The sequence below is a fragment of the Canis lupus genome, chromosome X, assembly GCF_011100685.1.
Source record: "Canis lupus familiaris isolate Mischka breed German Shepherd chromosome X, alternate assembly UU_Cfam_GSD_1.0, whole genome shotgun sequence".
Taxonomy (NCBI): domain Eukaryota; kingdom Metazoa; phylum Chordata; class Mammalia; order Carnivora; family Canidae; genus Canis; species Canis lupus.
Genome location: NC_049260.1, coordinates 13,366,478 through 13,388,049, shown reverse-complemented (window position 1 = coordinate 13,388,049; position 21,572 = coordinate 13,366,478). Strand labels below are relative to the sequence as shown.

At 38.0% G+C, this 21,572-nt stretch overlaps 1 protein-coding gene across 14 annotated transcripts in view; it reads right to left on the bottom strand.

Moving 5' to 3' along the window:
* REPS2 (RALBP1 associated Eps domain containing 2) overlaps nt 1–21,572 on the bottom strand; it is a 231,657-nt gene that overhangs the window by 18,726 nt on the left and 191,359 nt on the right. For all 14 annotated transcript variants that reach the window (XR_005386165.1, XM_038586909.1, XM_038586908.1 and 11 more), the window contains one exon: nt 13,461–13,566. Coding sequence is in view for 13 of the 14 variants with exons in the window: in XM_038586909.1 (XP_038442837.1) it covers nt 13,461–13,566 (106 nt within the window). In the remaining variant the exon portion in view is untranslated. The remainder of the gene's footprint in view (nt 1–13,460; nt 13,567–21,572) is intronic.

Genomic DNA, 21,572 nt, shown 5'->3' with positions numbered 1-21,572 from the left:
TCCTACAACTTTGTTCTTTTCCAAATTTGTTTTTGCTATTTAAGTTCCTTGGCCCTTACATTAAAATTATCAGATTAGCTGATTTATACCTACAAAACATCTTGCTAGAACTGTGATTGGCATTGTAGTGAATAGTGAATCTATAGATCACTTTGGAGAAAAATGACATCACTATTATGTTAAGTCTTCCAATCCACAAAAAGCAGATGTCTCCATTTATTTAGGTCTTGGATTTCTTTTAGCAGCACTTTATAGTTTTCAGTATTCACAACTTATGTTTTAATGAATTTATACCTAAGTATTTCTTTTGAAGGAGGGTGACAAGATATTGTGAATGGCAGGCACTGTTTTTCATATTTCTGTTATCAATTGTTCACTGCTTACATTTAGGAATATGATTGGGTTTTGTGTGTTGATCCTGTATTCTGCAACCTTCACAAACTCAATTAGACAATGAATATTTAAAAACCAATTCAATCTGCATTAGTGTCACAATAATTAGGAATAAATTTAACAAAACACGGGATCCCTGGGTGGCGCAGCGGTTTGGCGCCTGCCTTTGGCCCAGGGCGCGATCCTGGAGACCCGGGATCGAATCCCACGTCGGGCTCCCGGTGCATGGAGCCTGCTTCTCCCTCTGCCTGTGTCTCTGCCTCTCTCTCTCTCTCTCTCTCTCTCTCTCTGTGACTATCATAAATAAATAAAAATTAAAATAAAATTAAAAAAAAATTTAACAAAACACATGTAATACATGTACACTCAGAACTGCTAAGAGAAATCTCACAAGATACAAATAATTAGAAAGATGTACTCTACGAACAGATTGGCAGACTCAACACTGTTTAGATTTTGATCCTCCTTAAACTGATCCATATACTCAAATCCAATCATAATCCTAGCAGGCTATTTTGTAGCAAATGACACATTGATTCTAAAAATTATGTGAGGGATGCCTGGGTGGCTCAGTGGTTGAGCGCCTGCCTTTGGCCCAGGGCGTGATCCTGGGTGCGGGGATCAAGTCCCACATTAGGCTCCCGGCATGGAGCCTGCTTCTCCCTCTGCCTGTATCTTTCATGAATAAATAAATAAAATCTTTCAAAATAAAGTTATATGAAACAGGCTGATCCTTTTTTTAAAAGATTTTTTAATTTATTTATTCATGAGAGACACAGAGGGAGAGAGAGGAAGACACAGGCAGAGGGAGAAGAAGGCTCTACGCAAGGAGCCTGATGTAGGACTCGATCCCAGGACTCCAGGATTACTCCCTGGGCTGAAGGCAGGTGCTAAACCGCTGAGCTACCCAGGGATCCCCTTATGCCTAATCTTGAAGGAAACACTGATGCTTTCAGTTTTTCACCATTGAATATGATGTTAGCTATGGGTTTTTCTAGATGGCCTTCATTATGTTGAGGTGTATTACCTATCTCTCTCAAAAAAAAGAATAAGAACCCAAAAATAAAACTACATTTAGATGGCCATTAGACTTTTGACAAGGGGACCAAAGTAATTTAAGGAGGAAAAAAATTATTTTCCACAAATGATGTTAGATTAGATATTGATATAGGGAAAAAATAAACCTTCACTCTAATCTCAAACCATACAAAAAACTTAATTTGAGGTGGATCATAGACATTGGCATAGCCACTATGGAAAACACTATGAAAGTTCATCAAAAAATGACAAAACTACCAGGAGTGACATCAGTATCACGGCTGTATAAGACATCCCTTATCCATGTTCCCCTGCCAACAACAATACCAAAAAAAAAAAAAAAAAAAAAAAAAAACTGGCTTTCATTCATGGGCAAAGTACCTTTGTGGGAACTCTGGGATCCAGCATCATACATATGCCAAAAGATCCGAGAGGAGTCTCACTCAGCCATGTACTGGATAATAGGCACACAGACCTCGGACCAAGATCTGGACCCTGCACTGGCTTGTGAACCAGCTCTAGCTCTCTTAGCCACCATCTGGGAGTCTATGGAAAACACTGTTTTAGACAATCCCCTATAGATTACAGAGCCTTTGTGGAAGTCTAAATTTCTAGCAGAGAAGTTCTAGCACAATGCTGGAGGGAAAAAAAGTCTTTGGGATGCACTAGGGAAGATAAGAGGGAACTGTTAGATTTTACTTACATCACACTTCTCTACAAGGTAGCACACCTTAGGGCAAAGAGAGATTCTCTTGGCCCATCATGTCTCCCATGGGGGAAATAAGAGTGTGTGAGTACACATCCCGCTTCCCCAGCTGTGTGGGACACTGCCAAAGAGGCTCAGTTTTCTCTTGCCCTATACAGAGTATTGAATTACAAACTGCATGACCGAGAGATAGAAGGTAACTGGGAGTACAGAGGACAAGACCCTCAAAAGGTATTAAAGGAAACACAGATCCTACTAAATGTGTTGCAAGACTCATCAAGAAGCCTACCCATGAGCTTCTGGGGATTCTCCAACTGCCCACAGGGTACTTCCCAGCACACCTCTCACCTAACTCACTCACACACACACACACACACACACCCCTCTCCTATGGCCAGATACCTGTTCATATGCCCTAGGCAGCAAACTCTGGCAGGTGGTTAGTGAGCACATGCAGAAAGGTTGTGCAGGCCCAAATCTGTGGGTCATGGAGAGACCACAAAATTGAGCTTTAGCGCCACCTTTGGGAAAACAAAAGACAGGCTTCTAGCACTTGGCCTGGTGTTTTGCAGGATCAGGAGGTGGCATATAGCTAAATAATTCTGCCACAAGAGGGAGCAAGAAATGTCAAGCAGGTACATTCATAAAATGTCTGAGAAAGCCTCAGAATCCCTAGCAGGACTGATGAAATGTACTTGTCTCCTGAAGGTTGTTAATAAAGATTGGAGGTAGTGACTGCTACTTCAAATATGAAGATAGCAAAGCAAAATTTCAAGGAACATAAAAAATTAAGGAAGTCTGACACCACTAAAATATTGTAGTAATGTCCAATAACCAATCCCAAAGACATGGAAATCTTTGATTTACCTATTAAAGAATTTATTTTTTTTCCTATTAAAGAATTTAAAATAGCTGTTTGAAGAAAACTCACTGAGGTACAAAAGAACACAAAAAGACAGTATCAGGAAAACCACATTACACGAACAAAATGATAAGTCTAACAAAGAGACAGAAATCATGAAAAAGAACCAAATAGAAATTCTGGAGCTGAAGAATGAATGAAATGAAAATTACAATAGAAAGCAAAAACATCAAAATGGATCAAACGAAGAAGGAATCTAGGAGACAGAAGTCAGAACTTTAAAATTGTATAGTCAGAAGAGAACAAAAAAAAAGAATCAAAAGGAGTGAAGAAGGGCTACATCATTTATAGGGTACCATCAAAAGAAATAATTTGTGATTTGTTGGACCTCTAGAAGTTGAAAAGAGACATGGGCAGAAAGCTTATTTAAATAAATAATGGCTGAGAACTTCCCCGAACTGGGGAGAGATATGGGTCCAAGTTCATAAAGCTCACCAAATTCAATTTAAAGAGATTCTCTTCAAGATTCATTAAAATAAAACTCAAAAATCAAAGAGAGACCATCTGAAAAGCAGCAAAAGAAGTCTGTAACTTACAAGTGAACCACCAAAAGACTCAGCAGATTTCTCAGCAAGCACCTTACAGACAGGTCAGGAAAGAGTGGGATAATACATTCAAAGTACTCAAAGAAGAAAACTGCAAACCAAGAATACTCTATTTGGCAAAGTAATCCTTCAGAAATGAAGGAGGGGCATCCCAGGTGGCTCAGCGGTTTAGCGCCACCTTCAGTCCAGGGTGTGATCCTGGAGTTCCGGGATCGAGTCCCATGTCAGGCTTCCTGCGGGGAGCCTGTTTCTCCCTCTGCCTGTGTCTCTGTCTCTCTCTCTGTCTCTCATGAATAAATAAATAAAATCTTTAAAAAAAGGAAATGAAGAAGGATTAAACACTTTCCCTGAAAAACAAAAGCTGAGTGAGTTCATCAACATTAGACCAACCTTGCCAAGAAAGGCAAAAAGGAGTTCTTCAAGCTGAAATGAAAGGATAGTAATCAGTCACATGAAAACAAAAAAAATATAACATACTGGTAAATCTAAGTATATAGTAAGATTCAGAATACTCTAATATTCTGTATACCCTAATACTGTAATATGATGGAGTATTAACCACTTAACTCTATTAAAAGGTAAAAGGAAAAGAGAATTAAAAATACCTATAGCTAGCTATTCACAAATAATCAATGTGATACATCACGCATTAACAAGTGGAAGGATAGAAATTGTATGATTATCTTAAGAGATGCAAAAAAGATGTCCGACAAAGTACAACATCCATTCATGATAAAGACTCTCAACAAAGTGGGTTTAAAGGTAATACACCTCAACATAATGAAGGCCATCTAGAAAAACCCATAGCTAACATCATATTCAAGGGTGAAAAACTGAAAGCATCAGTGTTTCCTTCAAGATCAGGAATAAGGGGATCCCTGGGTAGCTCAGCAGTTTAGCACCTGCCTTCAGCCCAGTGAGTAATCCTGGAGTCCTGGGATCGAGTCCCACATCAGGCTCCTTGCGTGGAGCCTGCTTCTCCCTCTGCCTGTGTCTCTGCCTCTCTCTCTCTCTCTCTCTCTCTCTCTCTGTCTCTCATGAATAAATAAATTTAAAAATCTTTAAAAAAACGGATCAGGAATAAGATGAGGATGTCTACTCTACTCTCACCACTTTTATTCAACATAGTACAAGAAATCCTAGCTGCAGCAATCAGACAAGAAAAAGAAATAAAAGGCATCTAAACTTGTAAAAATGGGGCAGCCTGGGTGGCTCAGCGGTTTAGCGCTGCCTTCAGCCCAAGGTGTGGTCCTGGAGACCCGAGATCAAGTCCCACATCAGTCTCCCTGCATGGAATGGAGCCTGTGTCTCCATCTGCCTCTGTGTGTGTATGTGTCTCTCTCATGAATAAATAAATAAAATCTTTTAAAAAATTAAAAATAAATAAATAAATAAACTCGTAAAAATGAAGTAGAATTGCCACTATTTGCAGATGAGGATATTACACATAGAAGACCCTAAAGACAGCACCAAAAAAATATTAGAATAAATGAATTCAGTGAAGTAACAGAATATAAAATTAATATATAGAAGTCTCCTGCATTTCTAAATACTAATAATGAAGTAGCAGAAAGAAAAATTAAGAAAACAATCTCATTGACATTTGCATCAGAAATAAAATACCTAAGAATAAAATTAACCAAGGAGGTGAAAGACCTATAGACTGAAAACTATAAGACTAATAAAATAAATTAAAGATGACAAAAACAAATGGAAAGATATTCCATGGTCATGGATTGGGGGGAACAAATATTGTTAAAATGTCCATACTACTCAAAGCAATCTACAGATTTGATGCAATCCCTATCAAAATACCAACAGCATTTTTCACAGAACTAAAAACAAATAATCCTAAATTTTGCATGGAACAAAAGCCCTCGAATAGCCAAAGCAAACTTGAGAAAGAAGAACAAAGCTGGAGGTATCACAACCCCAGATTTCAAGATATACTACAAAACTATAGTAACCAAAACAGTATGGTACTGGCACAAAAACAGACACAGATCAACAGAACAGAAGAGAGAACCCAGAAATAAACCCACACTTATAGGGTCAATTAATTTATGACAAAGGAGGCAAGAATATCCAATGGGAAAAAGACAGTCTCTTCAATAAATAGTGTTGGGGAAACTGGACAGCTATATGCAAAAGAATGAAATTGGACCACTTTCTTACACTATACACAAAAATAAATTCAAAGTGAATTACAACTAAATGTGAGACCTGAAACCATAAAACTCCTAAAAGAAAACACAGGCAGTGATCTCTTGGATATCAACCTTAGCAACATTTATGGATAATGTTGCCTGTCTCCTCAGGCAAAGGAAACAAAAACAAAAATAGACTAATAGAACTATACCAAAACAAAAAGCTTTTGCACAGCAAAGAAAACTATCAACAAAAAGGCAACTGAACAAGATACTTGCAAGTGATTTATCTAATGAATTAATATTCAAAATATATAAAGAACTTATACAACTCAACACCAAAACAAAACAAAACCCAATCCAATTTAAAAAAATGGGTAGAGGACCTAAACAGACATTTTTCCACAGAAGACATTCAAATGACAACCAGACACATAAAAAAGATGTTCAACATCACTAGTTACTGAAGAAAGGCAAGTCAAAAGCACAATGTGATATCATCTTACAACCTGTCAAAATGGCTAGAATAAGAAAGATAAGAAATAACAAGTGTTGGTGAGGATATGAGGAAAAAGGAACTCTCATGCACTATTAGTGGGAATGTAAATTGGTACAGCCACTGAGGAAAACAGTATGATGGTTCCTCAAAAAATGTAAAAAAAAAAAAAATGGGGCACCTGGGTGGCTCAGTTGGTTGAGCATTTATCTGCTTTCAACTCAGGTAATGATCCCAGGGTCCTGGGATCAAGCTCCACATTGGGATTCCTGCTCAGTGGGGAGCCTGCTCCTCCCTCTTCTTGCTCCCACTGCTTATATACTCTCTGTCAAATAAATAAATAACATTCTTTAAAAATGTGAAAAATAGAACTACCATACAATCCAGTAATTCCAATATTCAGTATTTATCCAGAGAAAATAAAAAACATTAATTAGAAAAGATATATGCACCCCTATGTTTACTGCAGCATTATTTACAACAGCCAAGATAGAGAAGCAACCCAAGTGTCCATCAATAGACAAATGGATTTTTAAAATGTGATACACATGCCCCCCCACACACACACTGAATTATTACTCAGCCATAGAAAAAGAATGACATTCTGCCATTTGCAACAACATGGATGGATCTAGAGGGTACAATGCTAAGTGAAATCCATCAGACAGAGAATGACAGATACCATATGATTCCACTTATACGTGGAAAAAATAAAACAAATGAAGAACAAAAAAAATAGACTCTTAAATACATAGAACAAACTAGTGGATGCCAGAGAGGAGGTGAGTGGAAGGATGGGTAAAATAGGTGAAACAGATCAAAAAGTATGAAATTCCACTTATAAAATAAGTCATGGAGATGAAAAGTACAGCATAGGGAATATAGTCAATAATATTATAATAACACTGTATGGTGACTACGCTTGTGGTAGTGAATGCTGAGTAATATACAAAATTGTAGAAGCACTATGTAATACACCTGAAACCAATGCAGCATTGTACATCAACTATACTTCAATAATAAAATAAAATAAAAGGCAAATCAGTATCATATGGGGAATCAGAGTGCCAAAGTGCTGTATACTTGGTATTACTACTCCTCTGCTCTCTGCTCTGTCACATGGTAGCTAAAGGACCATGGGCCAGTCACAACAAATTTCAAGGGCCTTGCTATGCCCATCTGTCAGAGGGTTTCCCAGCTCCCTTAAAGCTCTGAAATTCTATGATTTAGAATCGTAAAAATCACTAACATAAAACATTAATAGGCACAACACTAGAGCGACTAGCATCCAATTAATACCTTGAGGAAATAAAGTGAGATAGTAACTTTTAACAGGAATTAATATAATTAAGGCAATAAATATTATTTTAACAAAAAATGCTACAGCTACAATAATTTGCTAATGGATATACAATATAAAAAGAGGTAAACTGTGACAGCAAAAACAAAAATGGGGGGGACTAAAAGGTTAGAGTTTTTATATGCAATCAAAGTTAAGTTGTTATTAGCATAAAACAGACTGTTATAGGTATGTTTTATACGAGCCTCACAGTAACCGCAAAGCAAAAACTTACAGTAAATTCACAAAAGAAAGGGAAGACAATCAGAGCATACTACTGAGCAAGGGTCCAAACCTCCAGAAAATCATCAATGCACAAAGGAAAGCAATAAGCAAGGAAGAAAGAAACAAAAGAACTACAAAATAGTGAGAAAACAAATTAAGATGGCATTAGTAAGTCCTTACCTATCAATAATTACTTTAAATGTAAATGAATTAAGTTCTCCAACCAAAAGGCATAAAGTAGCTAAAAACAAGACCCAACTACAGGTTGTCTACAAGAGGCTCACTTCAGCTTTACAGTCACACACAAGGCTCAAAATGAAGGGATGAAAAAAGTAATTCATGCAAATGAAAACCAAGAGAGCAGGAGAGCTATATTTAAATCAGAAAAAAATAGACTTTCAGCCAAAAACTGTAACAAGAGACAAATAAGGTCATTATATAATGTTAAAATGGTTAACTCATCAAGAAAATATAATAGTTATAAATATGTATGTACCTAACATCAGAGCAGCTACATATATATTAATAACAGATATGAAGGAAGAAATCAATGCATATATCATCTAGACAGAAAATCAGTAAGGCAAGCTATACTTTGGACCAAATGGACCTAAGAGACATCAAGAACATTCCATCCAGGGCTACAGAATACATATTCTCAAGTGCACATAGAACACTCTCCAGGATATATATCACAATAAGTCACAAAACAAATCCTAGAAAACTTAAAAAGACTGACATTATACCAAGTATCTTCTCTGACCACAGTGCTAATGAAAGTAGAACTCAACTAATAGGAAGAAAGCTGAAAAATTCACAAATATATAGAAATTAACACACTCCTGAATAACCAACAGGTCAAAGAAGGAATCAAAAACTATCTTGAAACAAATGAAAATGGAAACACAACATACCAAAACAAATAACCAACAGGCAGGTAAAAAGATGCCCAACATCAGTAATCACCAAGGACATATAATCAAAACCATAATGAGAGGTATCTGGCTGGCTCAGTTGATAGAGCAGATAACTCTTGATCTCAGGGTTGTGAGTTCAAGCCCCACATTGGGTGGAAGCTTACTTAAAAAATAAAAAAAAAACTGCAATGAGGTATCACCTCACACCTGTTAGAATGGCTATTATCAAAAAAGTAAGAAATAAGTGTTGCCAAAAATGTGGAGATAAGAGAATCCTTGTATACTGCTAGTAGGAATAGAAGTTGGTGCAGCCACCATGCAAAACAGTATGGAGGCTTCTCAATATTTAAAAAAAAAAAAACTATCATATGATCCAGCAATCCCACTTCTGGGTATTCAAAGAAAATAATCAGAGTCTCAAAGGAATATCTGTACTCTCATGTTCACTGCAGCATTATTTACAATAGCCAAGATATGAAAACATTAGTATCTGTCTACAGATGAATGGATAAGGATGTAGTACATACATAGAATGGAGTACTATTCGGCCATAAGAAAGAAGAAATTCTATCATTTGTGACATGGATGGACCTTGCAGGCACTATGCCAAGGGAAATAAGTCACACAGAGAAACGCAAATACTGCATGATACCACCTGTGTGTGGAACGTAAAAAAAGCCAAATTCATAGAAACAGAAAGTAGAACGGCAGTTGCCAGGGGCTGGGGGGAAACAGAGAGATGTTAACCAAGGGTCCAAACCTCCAGTTCTAAGATGAGTAATTTCTAGGGATCTAATATACAACATGATGCCTATAGTAAACAATACGTATTACATAATTGAAAGTTGCCAAGACAATCAATCTTAAATGTTCTAATGACATAAAAGAATTGGTAATTTTGTGAGGTGATAAAGGTATTAATTAACAATACTATGACAATCTTATTGCAATATGTAAATGTATCAAATAAATGTGTTGTATACCTATACATACTGTTATATGTCAATTATATCTCAATAAAGCTGAAAAAAATAGAACTACCTAATACAACCCAGCTTCTGGGTATATATATCCAAAGGAATTAAAATCAGTATCTCAAAAAAAAAAAATCAGTATCTCAAAGAGATATCTGTACTCTCATGTTCACTGCAGCATTATTCACAATATCCAAGACATGGAAGGAACCTTTAATGCCTACCAATGGACAAATGGATAAAGAAAATGTATATACATACCGTGGAATATTATTCAGCCTTAATTTTTTTAAGAAAAAATAAAGAAATTCAGCCATTTGCAACAACATAGATAAAACTTGGAGGATATTATGCTAAGGGAAATAAGCCAGACACAGAAAGACTAATACTAAGTGATACCACTCATGAGGAATCTACAAGAGTGAAACTCATAGAAGGAGAGTATAGAATGGTAGTTGTTCAGGGCTGGGGGAAATGGGGAAGTACTACTCAAAGGGTACAAAGTTTTAGTTATCCAGAATGAGTAAGGCCTAAAGATCTACTATACAGCATAGTGCCTACAATTAATTATAGTGTGGTGTATAATTAACAATTTGTTAAGTGGGTAGATCTTAAGTGTTCTTGTCACATATACAAAATAATAATGATGATAATAAATAAAGAGGGGGAAGGAAACTTGTAGAGGTGATGAATAGTTTTATGGCATAAATTGTGGTGATGGGTCCATGGACATATAATTACCTCCAAACTGTATATATCACATTGCATATATTAAATATGCATAGTTTTTTGTGTATCAGTCATACCTCAATAAAGTGGTTTAAAAAAAAAAAAGTGGTTTTAAAAAGCATCTTTAGACCTAAATGCAAAAGCTAAAATAATAAAGCCTTTAAGAGAAAACATAGGAGACTATCTTCATAACTTAGATGTAGGCAATTTCTTTATATAGGAAGAAAATAAGAACCATAGAGGGGAAAAATGATAAATCAGACTTTATAAAAATTAAAAATGTTCATGAAAAGATACAGTTAAGAAAATGAAAGAATGAAAGAAAACATTTATAAAACAGGTATCTGACAAAGGCCTAGTAACCAAGATAATATAAAAAGCATCTAACTTAAAATGCCACAAAAAAGACTAAAAACAATGTTTAAAATGGCCAAATATTTTGAACAGACACTTCATAAAATATATGGAAGGTAAAGAATTGCAATAAAAAATGCTCAGCAAAATTAAGCATCAAGGAGATACAAAATAAAAACTAAATCACCACAGGATCAACTAAAATTAAAAGATCACCACCAAATGTCGGCAAAGATGTGGAACAACAGGAATTCTCGTGCTCTGGTGGGAGGAGCACAAAATGCCTACAACCGCTTTGGGAAAAGCACTAGCAGTTTCTAATAAAACTAATCACATACATTTGCCACTAACCCCAATCTTAGGTATTTCCCCAAGAGACATGAGAACATATCTCCACACAAAGACTTATTCAAGAATGTAGTTTTCTTCAAAATAGCCAAAAACTGGCAACAGCTGAGGTGTCCATTAAAAGAACTGATAAAAAAAAAAGAAGAAGAACTGATAAAATTGTGGCATAATCACTCAATGGAATACTATCTAGCAGTAAAAAGGAATGGATTACTGACACATGCAGTATCAATGAATCTGAAACATGTAATACTAAGCTTTACACAAAAGTACATATTAGAGAACACCATTTACATAAAGTTACAGAATAAACAACACTATGGCATAACAAAGTAAGAACAGTAGTTGCCTCTGTGTGCGTGGGGCAGGAATTGACAGGGAAGGAGCATGAGGGAGCCTCCTAGGGTGATGGTAATGTTCTATGTCACGATAGGGCTTTGGCTCCCATAAGTATATGCATTTGTAAAAACTCAGCAAATGGCACATTTAAGATTCGTGCATTCATTGTATATAAAACTTATATCATCAGAAAAACCTGTAAAAATATTCAACTCTCGTTAATGATCTGCATGTTGTAATGTTTAGGGGATGCATATAAATGTCTGCAATTTACTTAAAAATGTTAAAAATAACTGATGAACAGAGGGATAGATATGTGATAAAACAAATACAGTAAAATGTTAAAAGAGGTGGCTATAAAAGTATTTACCATAGGATTCTTTCACCTTTCTTGTATACTTGAAAATGTTGGTAATAAAATATCAGGACAAAGGGGGAGTAATAAAAGAAAAATCAAAGAAGGAAGAAATAGCAGAGAATGCTAAAGAAGAAGCACCAGGGAGGGAGGGAAGGAGGGAGAAGGAACATGAAAATAGTATAATAGCCCAAAAGCCAGTGAGAAAGGCAACTTCAGAGGAGGCAACAGTCAATTGTATAGAATTCTTCTGAAAATTCAAATAACATTGAAAGAGGCCCTTTGGATTTGGTTATAGGAGGGATGTGAATGGAGGAGAGTGATGCCACACTGAAGTGGAGAGAAAAAAAAGCGATTGGTGAGGATGGAGAGTAAATGAAAAGCAACTGCTAGGACACCTAGCTGGGAAGGAGAGCAGAGACAGGGGGCTACAGCTGAACAAGGATGGGAGGTCATAACTCTGGAAAATGAACTAGGGGTGGTGGAAGGGGAGGAGGGCAGGGGGTGGGGGTGAATGGGTGACGGGCACTGAGGGAGGCACTTGATGGGATGAGCACTGGGTGTTATTCTGTATGTTGGCAAATTGAACACCAATAAAAAATAAATTTATTATTAAAAAAAAAGGATGGGAGGTCAAGGTAATGGACAATACTGGAGCATGTTTATGTGGATGGGAGTGATGCAGTAGACAATCAGGGGATGCAGTGGGTAGAACTGTATCCCCCAAAATGATATGCTTAAGCCCTAACCCCCAGTACCTGTAAATGTTACCTCATACAGAAATAGGATCTTTGGAGGTGTAATTAAAATGAGGTTCTGCTAAATTAGGGCAGGCCTTAATTCAATAACTGGTGTCCCTATAAGAAGAAGACATAATAAGAAGAGGAATTTGGATACAGACAGAGATCCAGAGAAAACATCATGTGACAGTGAGACAGATACTGGAACGATACATCTGGAAGCCAAGGAATGCCCAGGATTGCCAGCAACTACCAGAAGCTGGGAAGAAAGACGGAAGGATTCTCCCCAAAAGCCTTCAGAGAGAGGGGATGGCTCTGCTGACACTGATTTCAGACTTCTAGCCTCCAGAGTCGTGAGAAGTGATTTCTGTTACCTTCAAGCCACCAAGATTGTGGCTTGTTAATGGACTGTTAATGGCAGTCCTCGAAAACTAATCCGGGGGAGATTAACAGTGAAGAGAAAAAGGCAGGGGTGATGTTCTTGAGAAAGTGATAGGGAACCATTTGTCCACAGGAGAGGTTGGGCCTTTGTGTCAGGGCTACCCTCTTCCATCTAAATAAGTACAGCATCATTCAGGGAGGATCTACACAATCGAGGGTTTAATTCAGAAGCTTATGACAATGAAGAATGCTTCTGACAGCCTTTGTAAGAGGTTCTCTGTCCTACTAACTAATATACAATATGTAGCCTGCATAGTCAAGTTACTAGTCTTCCAGTAAACATACAAGAACCAACCCATGAAACCTAAGTGCAGCAATTCTGTCTTCCAAAAGACCTTTGAGAACAAAGATGCAAGTCTTACCAACTGGAATGGAACCAGGTGCTCGGCCAATGGTCAAAACAAAAGCACCAGATGAAAAGCCTAGTAATCCGATTTCAGGAAGCTCCTTACCTTGAGCTGCTGCTGGAGTTCACTGTTCAGCCGGGCCAGCACTGCATTTGCCTCTTTATTTTTGCGGATAGCAGTTTGAATAGCCTTCTTCTGTTTGGAAGACTGTCTAAAAAAAGTACAAACAGTTCAGGGAAACAGAACTCAGAGGTCCAGATCCTTGTGGGTCAGAACACTCTAATTCACGAGAAGTGCTCAACTAACAAGGGGCTAATGTCACAGGGCTCCAAAAATAAAATCATCGATTCGCAGGCAGGCAAGCAGGCACACACCAAACAAAACAAATTTGTCGGGATGAATTATTTACACCTGAAGTAATTCCCATTTTATAACTTGAAGAAAAGCTGTGAATTGGACCTTTTCAAACTTTGCATTCCATTTATTCCAAGACATTTTAATAAGCATTTCTTCCTCACAAACCACGTTAACTAGAATGCCCTTTTTGTGTAAGCATTAATGGCATTTAAAAGACCTGCAGGTGGCCTCTGTGGACAAGTCTGAAGGAAATGAATAGAAGAACATTCTCTTTAGGAAAAATCCTACATTAACTTAGCCAGCCTATATAACTCTCCTTCATCTCTTTATTATTAGGTATGAATGCTTGAGTGTGTGTATGTATGTGAGTATGCTCACGCAAGTGCATATACCAGCATACATCTGTGGCACTTGAGAAAATGTTTTAATACCACTATTCCTAAATTAAGTCAGTATTAAATTCACAGAACAGGTATAACTAGAGTGACCATATGTTTCACTTTGCCCATTACATCCTCTGCTTATACTGCTTGTCTGGCCCTAATTATCTTAGAACCCTCTTTTTCCCTCGAAGCTGTCTACAGTTGGGATGATAAATCAACATGATTGTATAACCTACAACCTTATATCCCACAGCAAAAAATACCGAATTCTCAGAGCGAAAGGCCAATTTAAGTTCCCCTTGGAAAATAGACATATTTACAATCTGTGAGAGGTAGGTTCTACGCCAGAGCAACTTAACCAGAATGCATAGTGACCATTGTGGAGATCTGATTAATATTCACTGAGTATATACACTATGCTACCCACTCTGCTAATCTGCAGAAGGCATACTCCCTTCTCCAACAAATTGAAAAATTAATTTTTTCATCCATAAATAGGCAAGAAAGAGGCTTTAAAATCTACTTTTAGAAAGATAAAGATTGGATTTCCAGTTTCAGGACAATGTGAAGTAGACATACTTCTCTCTACCCCACCAAATACAGCTAAAGTCCTAGATATAATATATAAAACAAACATAAGATTACTCCAAAAAGTGAAGAAGCAAATTAGTCAAGGAACTCAGCACCCAGGGAAACACACAACAGTGAATTCCCCAAGTTTTCTTTCTTGCTTCATATATCCCAGACTACATAGTGGAGAAATCAGCAATCCATAAATGCCAACAAAGGCAGACAGTAAAAAGTCTTTCCCCATCCAAATCCTGCTCTTTCCAACCAAATAACTTGGAAATGGGCAGCCTAGCAAGACCTAAATTAGACACAACACCTCTCCTGGAGATACATGGAATTTTTTTTTTACATGGAATTTCTTTAACAAAATATTAGCAAATAGAATTTAGCAGTGTATTAAAAACTATACACCATGACCAAGAGAGCTTTATTCCAGAGATGCAAGGCTGATTCAATATTCAAAAGTCAATAAATATAATCTACCAACCTAACAGGTGAAAGAACAAAATCACATGACTGTATCAACTGATAAAGAAAAATCACCTGATAAAACTCAATACCCATTCATGATAAAAACTCTCAGAAAACTATGAATAGAGGTCAACTGGTTCAAGCTGATGAAGAATGTCTACAAAAAAAACTACAGCTGACATCATACATACATACATAATAAAAACTAAATGCTTTCCCCCTGAGATGAGGAACAAAGCAAGGATTTCTACTTTCATTACTATTTTCAATACAGTGCTAGAAGTCCTAGCCACCACAATAATGCAAGAAAAGGAAATTAAAGGCACACAAATTAGAAAGAATGAAATTGTCCCTATCTGCAGATGACATAATAGCCTATATAGAAAGTTCCAAGGAATCTATAAAAAAATTCTCAGAACTAATAAATGACTTCAATTAGAATAGAAGTGAGTGTGGAGGAGAGAAGATTAACGTACAAAAATCAATAGAATGGGGGTGCCTGAATGGCTCAATCAGTTAAATGTCTGACTCTTGATTTCGGCTCAGGTCATGATCTCCGAGTTGTGGCACTGAGCCCCACGTTGGGCTCTGCACTCAGCGTAGAGTCTGATTGTCCCTCTCCCTCTGCTCTTCTCTTTCTCTCTCTCTCTCTCTCTCTCTCTCCCCCAATTCTCAAAAAAACAATAGATAATTTTTTAAATCAATAAAATTTTGATATACTAACATTGAATACTTACAGAAAAATTAAAATACAATATTTACAAAGCTTCAAACCAAAATTCTTAGATATATCAAAACAACTACAAGACTTACATGCTGAAAACTATACAACACTAATGAAAAAATAGGATCAAAATAAATAGAGAAATATTCATCATGTTCATGGATTGGATGACTCAACATAATAAAAAAAAAAGTCCATTCTCCTCAGATAACACAATTCCTTTTTTTCTAATTTTTTAAAGATTGATTGATTGATTGATTGATTTGAGAAAGAAAGCATGAGCAGGGTCAGGGGTGAGGGGGAAGTAGACGTTTAACCAACTGAGCCACCCAGGTACCCCAAAGGTTTAACAAAATTTGTATCGAAATCTCAGTAAGATTTTTTTTGTAGATCAAGACAAAATTATTCCAAAATTTATGTGGAAAGAAGAATTAGAATGTCTAAAATAATTTTGTTTTTTATAAAGATTTTATTTATTTATTCATGAGAGACACAGAGAGAGAGGCAGAGACACAGGCAAAGGGAGAAACAGGCTCCATGCAGGGAGCCCGATGCAGGACTCGATCCCAGGACTCCAGGATCACGCTCTGAGCCGAAGGCAGATGCTCAACCACTGAGCCACCCAGGCATCATCATGTTCACCTCTCTTTTGACACTGAAATGGATGCTGGCCCCTGCTGAGCTGACCAGATTCTCCCTCCGAATGATTTGAGTTATGGCTAATAATTCAGTTCAGCCTGGGCCCAGCACAGTAATCTCTACAGTTGAAGGTGCTTGAGAAGTCTTCATAGACAAAAATGTCAAAAACATCCTAAGAAAACTGAGAGGCATCAGAATGAGCCCCAGAAGGTTTGCAATCCTTTCTTCCAATCCACTCCTGCCCCTGATTTCCCCGGGTCACCTCTATATCCTTATAATACAGAGTATAGTTTTGGGGCACCTGGGTGGCTCTGCCTTCAGCCCAGGTCATGATCCCAGAGTCCTGGCTCTCTGCTCAGTGGGAAGTCTGCTTGCTTCTCCCTTTCCCTCTACCCCTCCCCCTGTTGTATTCTCCTGCTCTCTGTCAAATAAATACATACAATCTTTAAAAAATAATAAAGAGTATGGTTTTGCTACCTCAAGTTGCCTTTTATCATTTGCTACCAAAGGAGTCCTAAATAACACAAAGATAGGATCAAGCCCAGAATACCTCTGAAGGGGTCACCAAAGCATTTAACCTGCCTCACCCTCTTAAGAGTTGCTTCTGGAGTCTGTCTCTTCAGGTTCTCCTAATATTTGTACTGTTTCAGGCTGTACTCTAACCAGCCTGGCTTCCAGGGAGGAAACTGAAGGAGTAACACTTACGTAGACATTTGTTTTGTCTGGCTCTGTTGTGTGTCATGCTATCTATCAATTTAGAACAGCAGCACCATGAGGCACTGTCCACTCAAGGACAGTGGCAGACTGTCCTCCAAAACCTATTCTTGTGCCTTCTTGTTTGCAGTAGCCTAGCATTCTCAGTTTGAGTGAGGTACATGGCCCTCTAACTAGAAATTCCATTTCCCTGTCTTTCTTGCAGGTAGGTAAGGCCATATGACTTAAGTTTGGGCCAAAGCAATCAGAGATGCCACTTCTGAGGCATCCCCTTAAAAATAGCCTGTTTTCTCTCCATTTGTTCCATCCCCACTCCGGGGTCTAGAATGTGAACATGTTAGTGAGCCATCTTCAACCATAAAGATAAAGGCAACCCCCACAGGGATCCAGAATAAGAATACAGGAAAGTACCCGGGTTCATGCACAGAGCTAATCTACACTTTGGGACCACTCACCAACTTAGACTTCTACACAAGAAAGAAGTCAATTTCTATTTTTATCTGAGTGCCTGTTAATTGGGTTTCATTCAAGCAGCTGAACCAATATTTGAAAGAATGTAAACTGGGGTCTCTAGATAAGAAAAATCTTCTTAGCCTTCAACCTGAGCCGCAATTTCTCCCACGGAATTATGAGTACAGCGTCTAAGAAGTGAACTTGTATTACCTTTTCTCTACTTGGAAATAGCAGGTTTTTATTAGGAATGCCACTCATTGACCCTACAGACAATCTGGTACCATTAAGCATGCAGCAGGAAGGAAAACAGAATCCAAGCACACTAAGAACATCATGCAGGCAAGCAGACACTGTCACACTGGCTGCTGGGCATGCTCTGGGGTGGTCCAGGACACTTCCAGAGTTTACAGAAAAGAGCAAAAACCATGGAAGCTGGAACAGCTTCAGTCATAGTACTGTTATACAACACCCTCTCTCTCCAAACTGTTCAAACCATTCTATTTTCCCAAGGTCCATCTATACAAGATGTACAAGACATGAGGGAAAAAAACAAGTAAGTCACATTATTTCTTTTAAAAAAACCATTTTTGGGACACCTAGGCGGCTCAGTGGTTGAGTGTCTGCTTTTGGCTCAGGGTGTGATCCCAGGATCCAGAATCGAGTCCCACATCAGCCTCCTCCCAGGGAGCCTGTTTCTCCCTCTGCTTATGTCTCTGCCTCTCTCTCTGGATCTCTCATGAATAAATAAATAAAATCTTTTTTAAAAAACCACTTTTGTCCTCACAAGCAGCTCAGTAATTATGACACAATCCAAGAGTTGTTTATTAGTTATAATCTGGACTCAGCAGCTCACTTAGAAAAGATTATTTTATTTTTCCTTTGCCCTAAATGGAATAGACAATGATGATATATGAAGAAGAATTTGTTTCTTACAATAGGTCAGTTCTGATGTTCATTTCCCGAAGACCTGATGACCATTTTCCAACTAGTTTATTTTTTTTTTTTTTAAAGATTTTTAATTTATTTATTCATGAGAGAGAGAGAGAGAGAGAGAGAGGCAGAGACACAGGCAGAGGGAGAAGCAGGCTCCATGCACCGGGAGCCTGACGTGGGATTCGATCCCGGGTCTCCAGGATCGCGCCCTGGGCCAAAGGCAGGCGCTAAACCGCTGCGCCACCCAGGGATCCCTAGTTTATTTTTTTTAGCCTTTCTTAACCAGTGTTCTGTTAGACAGTTAAGAAAATTACTTGTCACTCTTTTGTCAATTTCCCCCAAAACAATACACAGTAAATACCACTCTAGATGCATAGGAGAGAGGTTAAGTTCCTACAGACAATGGATGTCTAAGGGCATCAGAGTTTCATTCTTTCCCAGAACCCTGGTTGAGAAAGAACTATACAGACTAACCATCATGTGTCTGGCTGTCTCTCTCTCCAGGGCTTAAGAAAATGATAAATTCTAAGTTGCTCCTTATCACTCCAAAATAAACTAGTCTGGGAATGATAACAAGCTGTATGAAATTCTCTAACCCAAAGCTTACATCCCTGCCATTTACAGCACTACTTGTGTTCCTGGTGATCACTAGCGTCTCTCAGTCTGACACCATGTGGTCACCTAACTAGTGAGAGAGTATCACAATGAGGGACAGTCACTAAACTGGCAAATAAAAGAAAATATCTCCATCAATAAACGATGTGGGGACAACTGGATATCTATATGCAAAAGAATGAAGTTGGGTCCTTTCCTTACCCTATACACAAACATGAACTCAAAATTAACCACATGTTTCGATGTAAGAGCTAAAACTATAAAACCTATAGATGCAAACACAGGAAAAAATCTTCATGAACTTGAGTTAGGCAGTGGTTTCCAAGCCATGACACTAAAGACACAAGTAACAAAAGAAAACAAAATAAACTGGACTTCATCAATATTAAAACTTTAGAGCTGCAAATGACACCATCAAGAAAGTGAAATGACCATCTACAGAATGGGAGAAAACACTTGTAAATCATTTATCTGGCAAGGGATGTGTAATCAGAACAGGTCAAGAATTCCTAACTCAACATAAAAAGATAAATAATCCAAGCAGAAAAGGGCAAAGGATCAAGTAAACATTTCTCCAAAGATAAACAAATGGCCAATAAGCACATGAAAAGATGCTCAACATCATTAGCCATTAGGGAAATGTAAATCAAAAAGATAATGAGATACTCCTTCATACCCACTAGGATGGCTGTAATAATTTTAAAAAATAAATAAATAGCAGCAAGTGTTGACCAAAAATACCAGGAGGAACCAGAACTCTCATATGTTCCTGGTAGGACTGTAAAATGCTGCACCTACCATGGAAAACAGTTTGGCAAGTCCTCAAAATATTAAATATAGAGTGACCATATGACCTAGCAATTCCACTGCTAGGTACATACTCAAGACAAATGAAAATGTAAGCCCACACTAAAACGTGTACACACATAGTATGCCAGCATTATTCTTTACAGCTTTAAAGTGAAAACAACCGGGATCCCTGGGTGGCGCAGCGGTTTGGCGCCTGCCTTTGGCCTGGGGCGCGATCCTGGAGACCCAGGATCGAGTCCCACATCGGGCTCCCGGTGCATGGAGCCTGCTTCTCCCTCTGCCTGTGTCTCTGCCTCTCTCTCTCTCTGTAACTATCATAAATAAATAAAAATTAAAAAAAAATTAAAAAAAAAAAAATAAAGTGAAAACAACCAAAATGTCCATCAAGTAATGAATGAATAAATGTGGTATATCCATACAATGGGACATTATTTAGCAATAAAAAAGAATCAAGTACTGACTCAGGCTACAGCATGGATAAACCTTGAACACATTATGCTAACTAAAAAAAAAAAAAAGCCAGCCACAGAAGACCGTGTGCTGTAGGATTACATTCACATGAAATGGCCACAACAGGCGAACCTAGAGAGACACAGAGTAGATGACTAGCTGCCTGGGACATGGGACAGGAATGGAAAGTGATTGCTAACCCACAGAATTTCGTTTGGGGGCAATGAAAATGTTCTAAAATTAGTTTGTGACAACAGTTGCACAACTTTGTGGAAATACTAAAAACCACTGAATTGCACATGTAAAAGGTGAATTATATTGCTATGTGAATTACATCTGAAGAAAGCTGTTTAAAGGGCACCTGGGTGGCTCAGTGGTTGAGCATCTACCTTCAGCACAGGTCATGATCCCGGGGTTCTGGGATCAAATCTTGTACTGGGCTCCCCAATCTTGTATTGCCTCTCCCCTCTGCCTATGTCTCTGCCTCTCTCTATGTCGCTCATGAAAAAATAAATAAAATCTACAAAAAATGAAAGCTATTTTAAAAACAAACACACAGATAAAGGAAAGGAACAGAAAAAGACCTCTGCATGAGCTCTGCCAGCTGCCCTCCATCCAGCACAGAGGGTGCTGTAGCCATCCCTGACTAACAGTGATGTGAAGCAGAGACCACCGTGGAAAGCCAAGATGGCACATAGAAGCAAGTTTAGCCATCCTTGTCCCTGACATGGATTCATCCCCTAGGCTTGACAGTGACTGAAAGACAGTCAAAGCTCTCAGTGGCCATTAAGGACAAAATATATTTCCTTTATGCATTGATACTGCTAGGGAACTGTCTATTTGGAAGAACTGACACAAAAAACATTATCTGAAGAGTGTTGTATGGATTCATCATGGGGTTTTGGCTTCAGAGGCAAGTCGCGCCCACAGAATCTGTTGCTTCTTTCTCTACAACAGTATAAGCAGGAGAAAACCACAGCAGCCCCTGGGATCTACAAGGCCACTAGAGCAGTGTCAGGGCGTATGTTGAGCATTTATGTTAGTGACCAGGCAAGTTCATTTATGAAGTTATGCACAGCAGCAGGTTTCTGCTCTCAA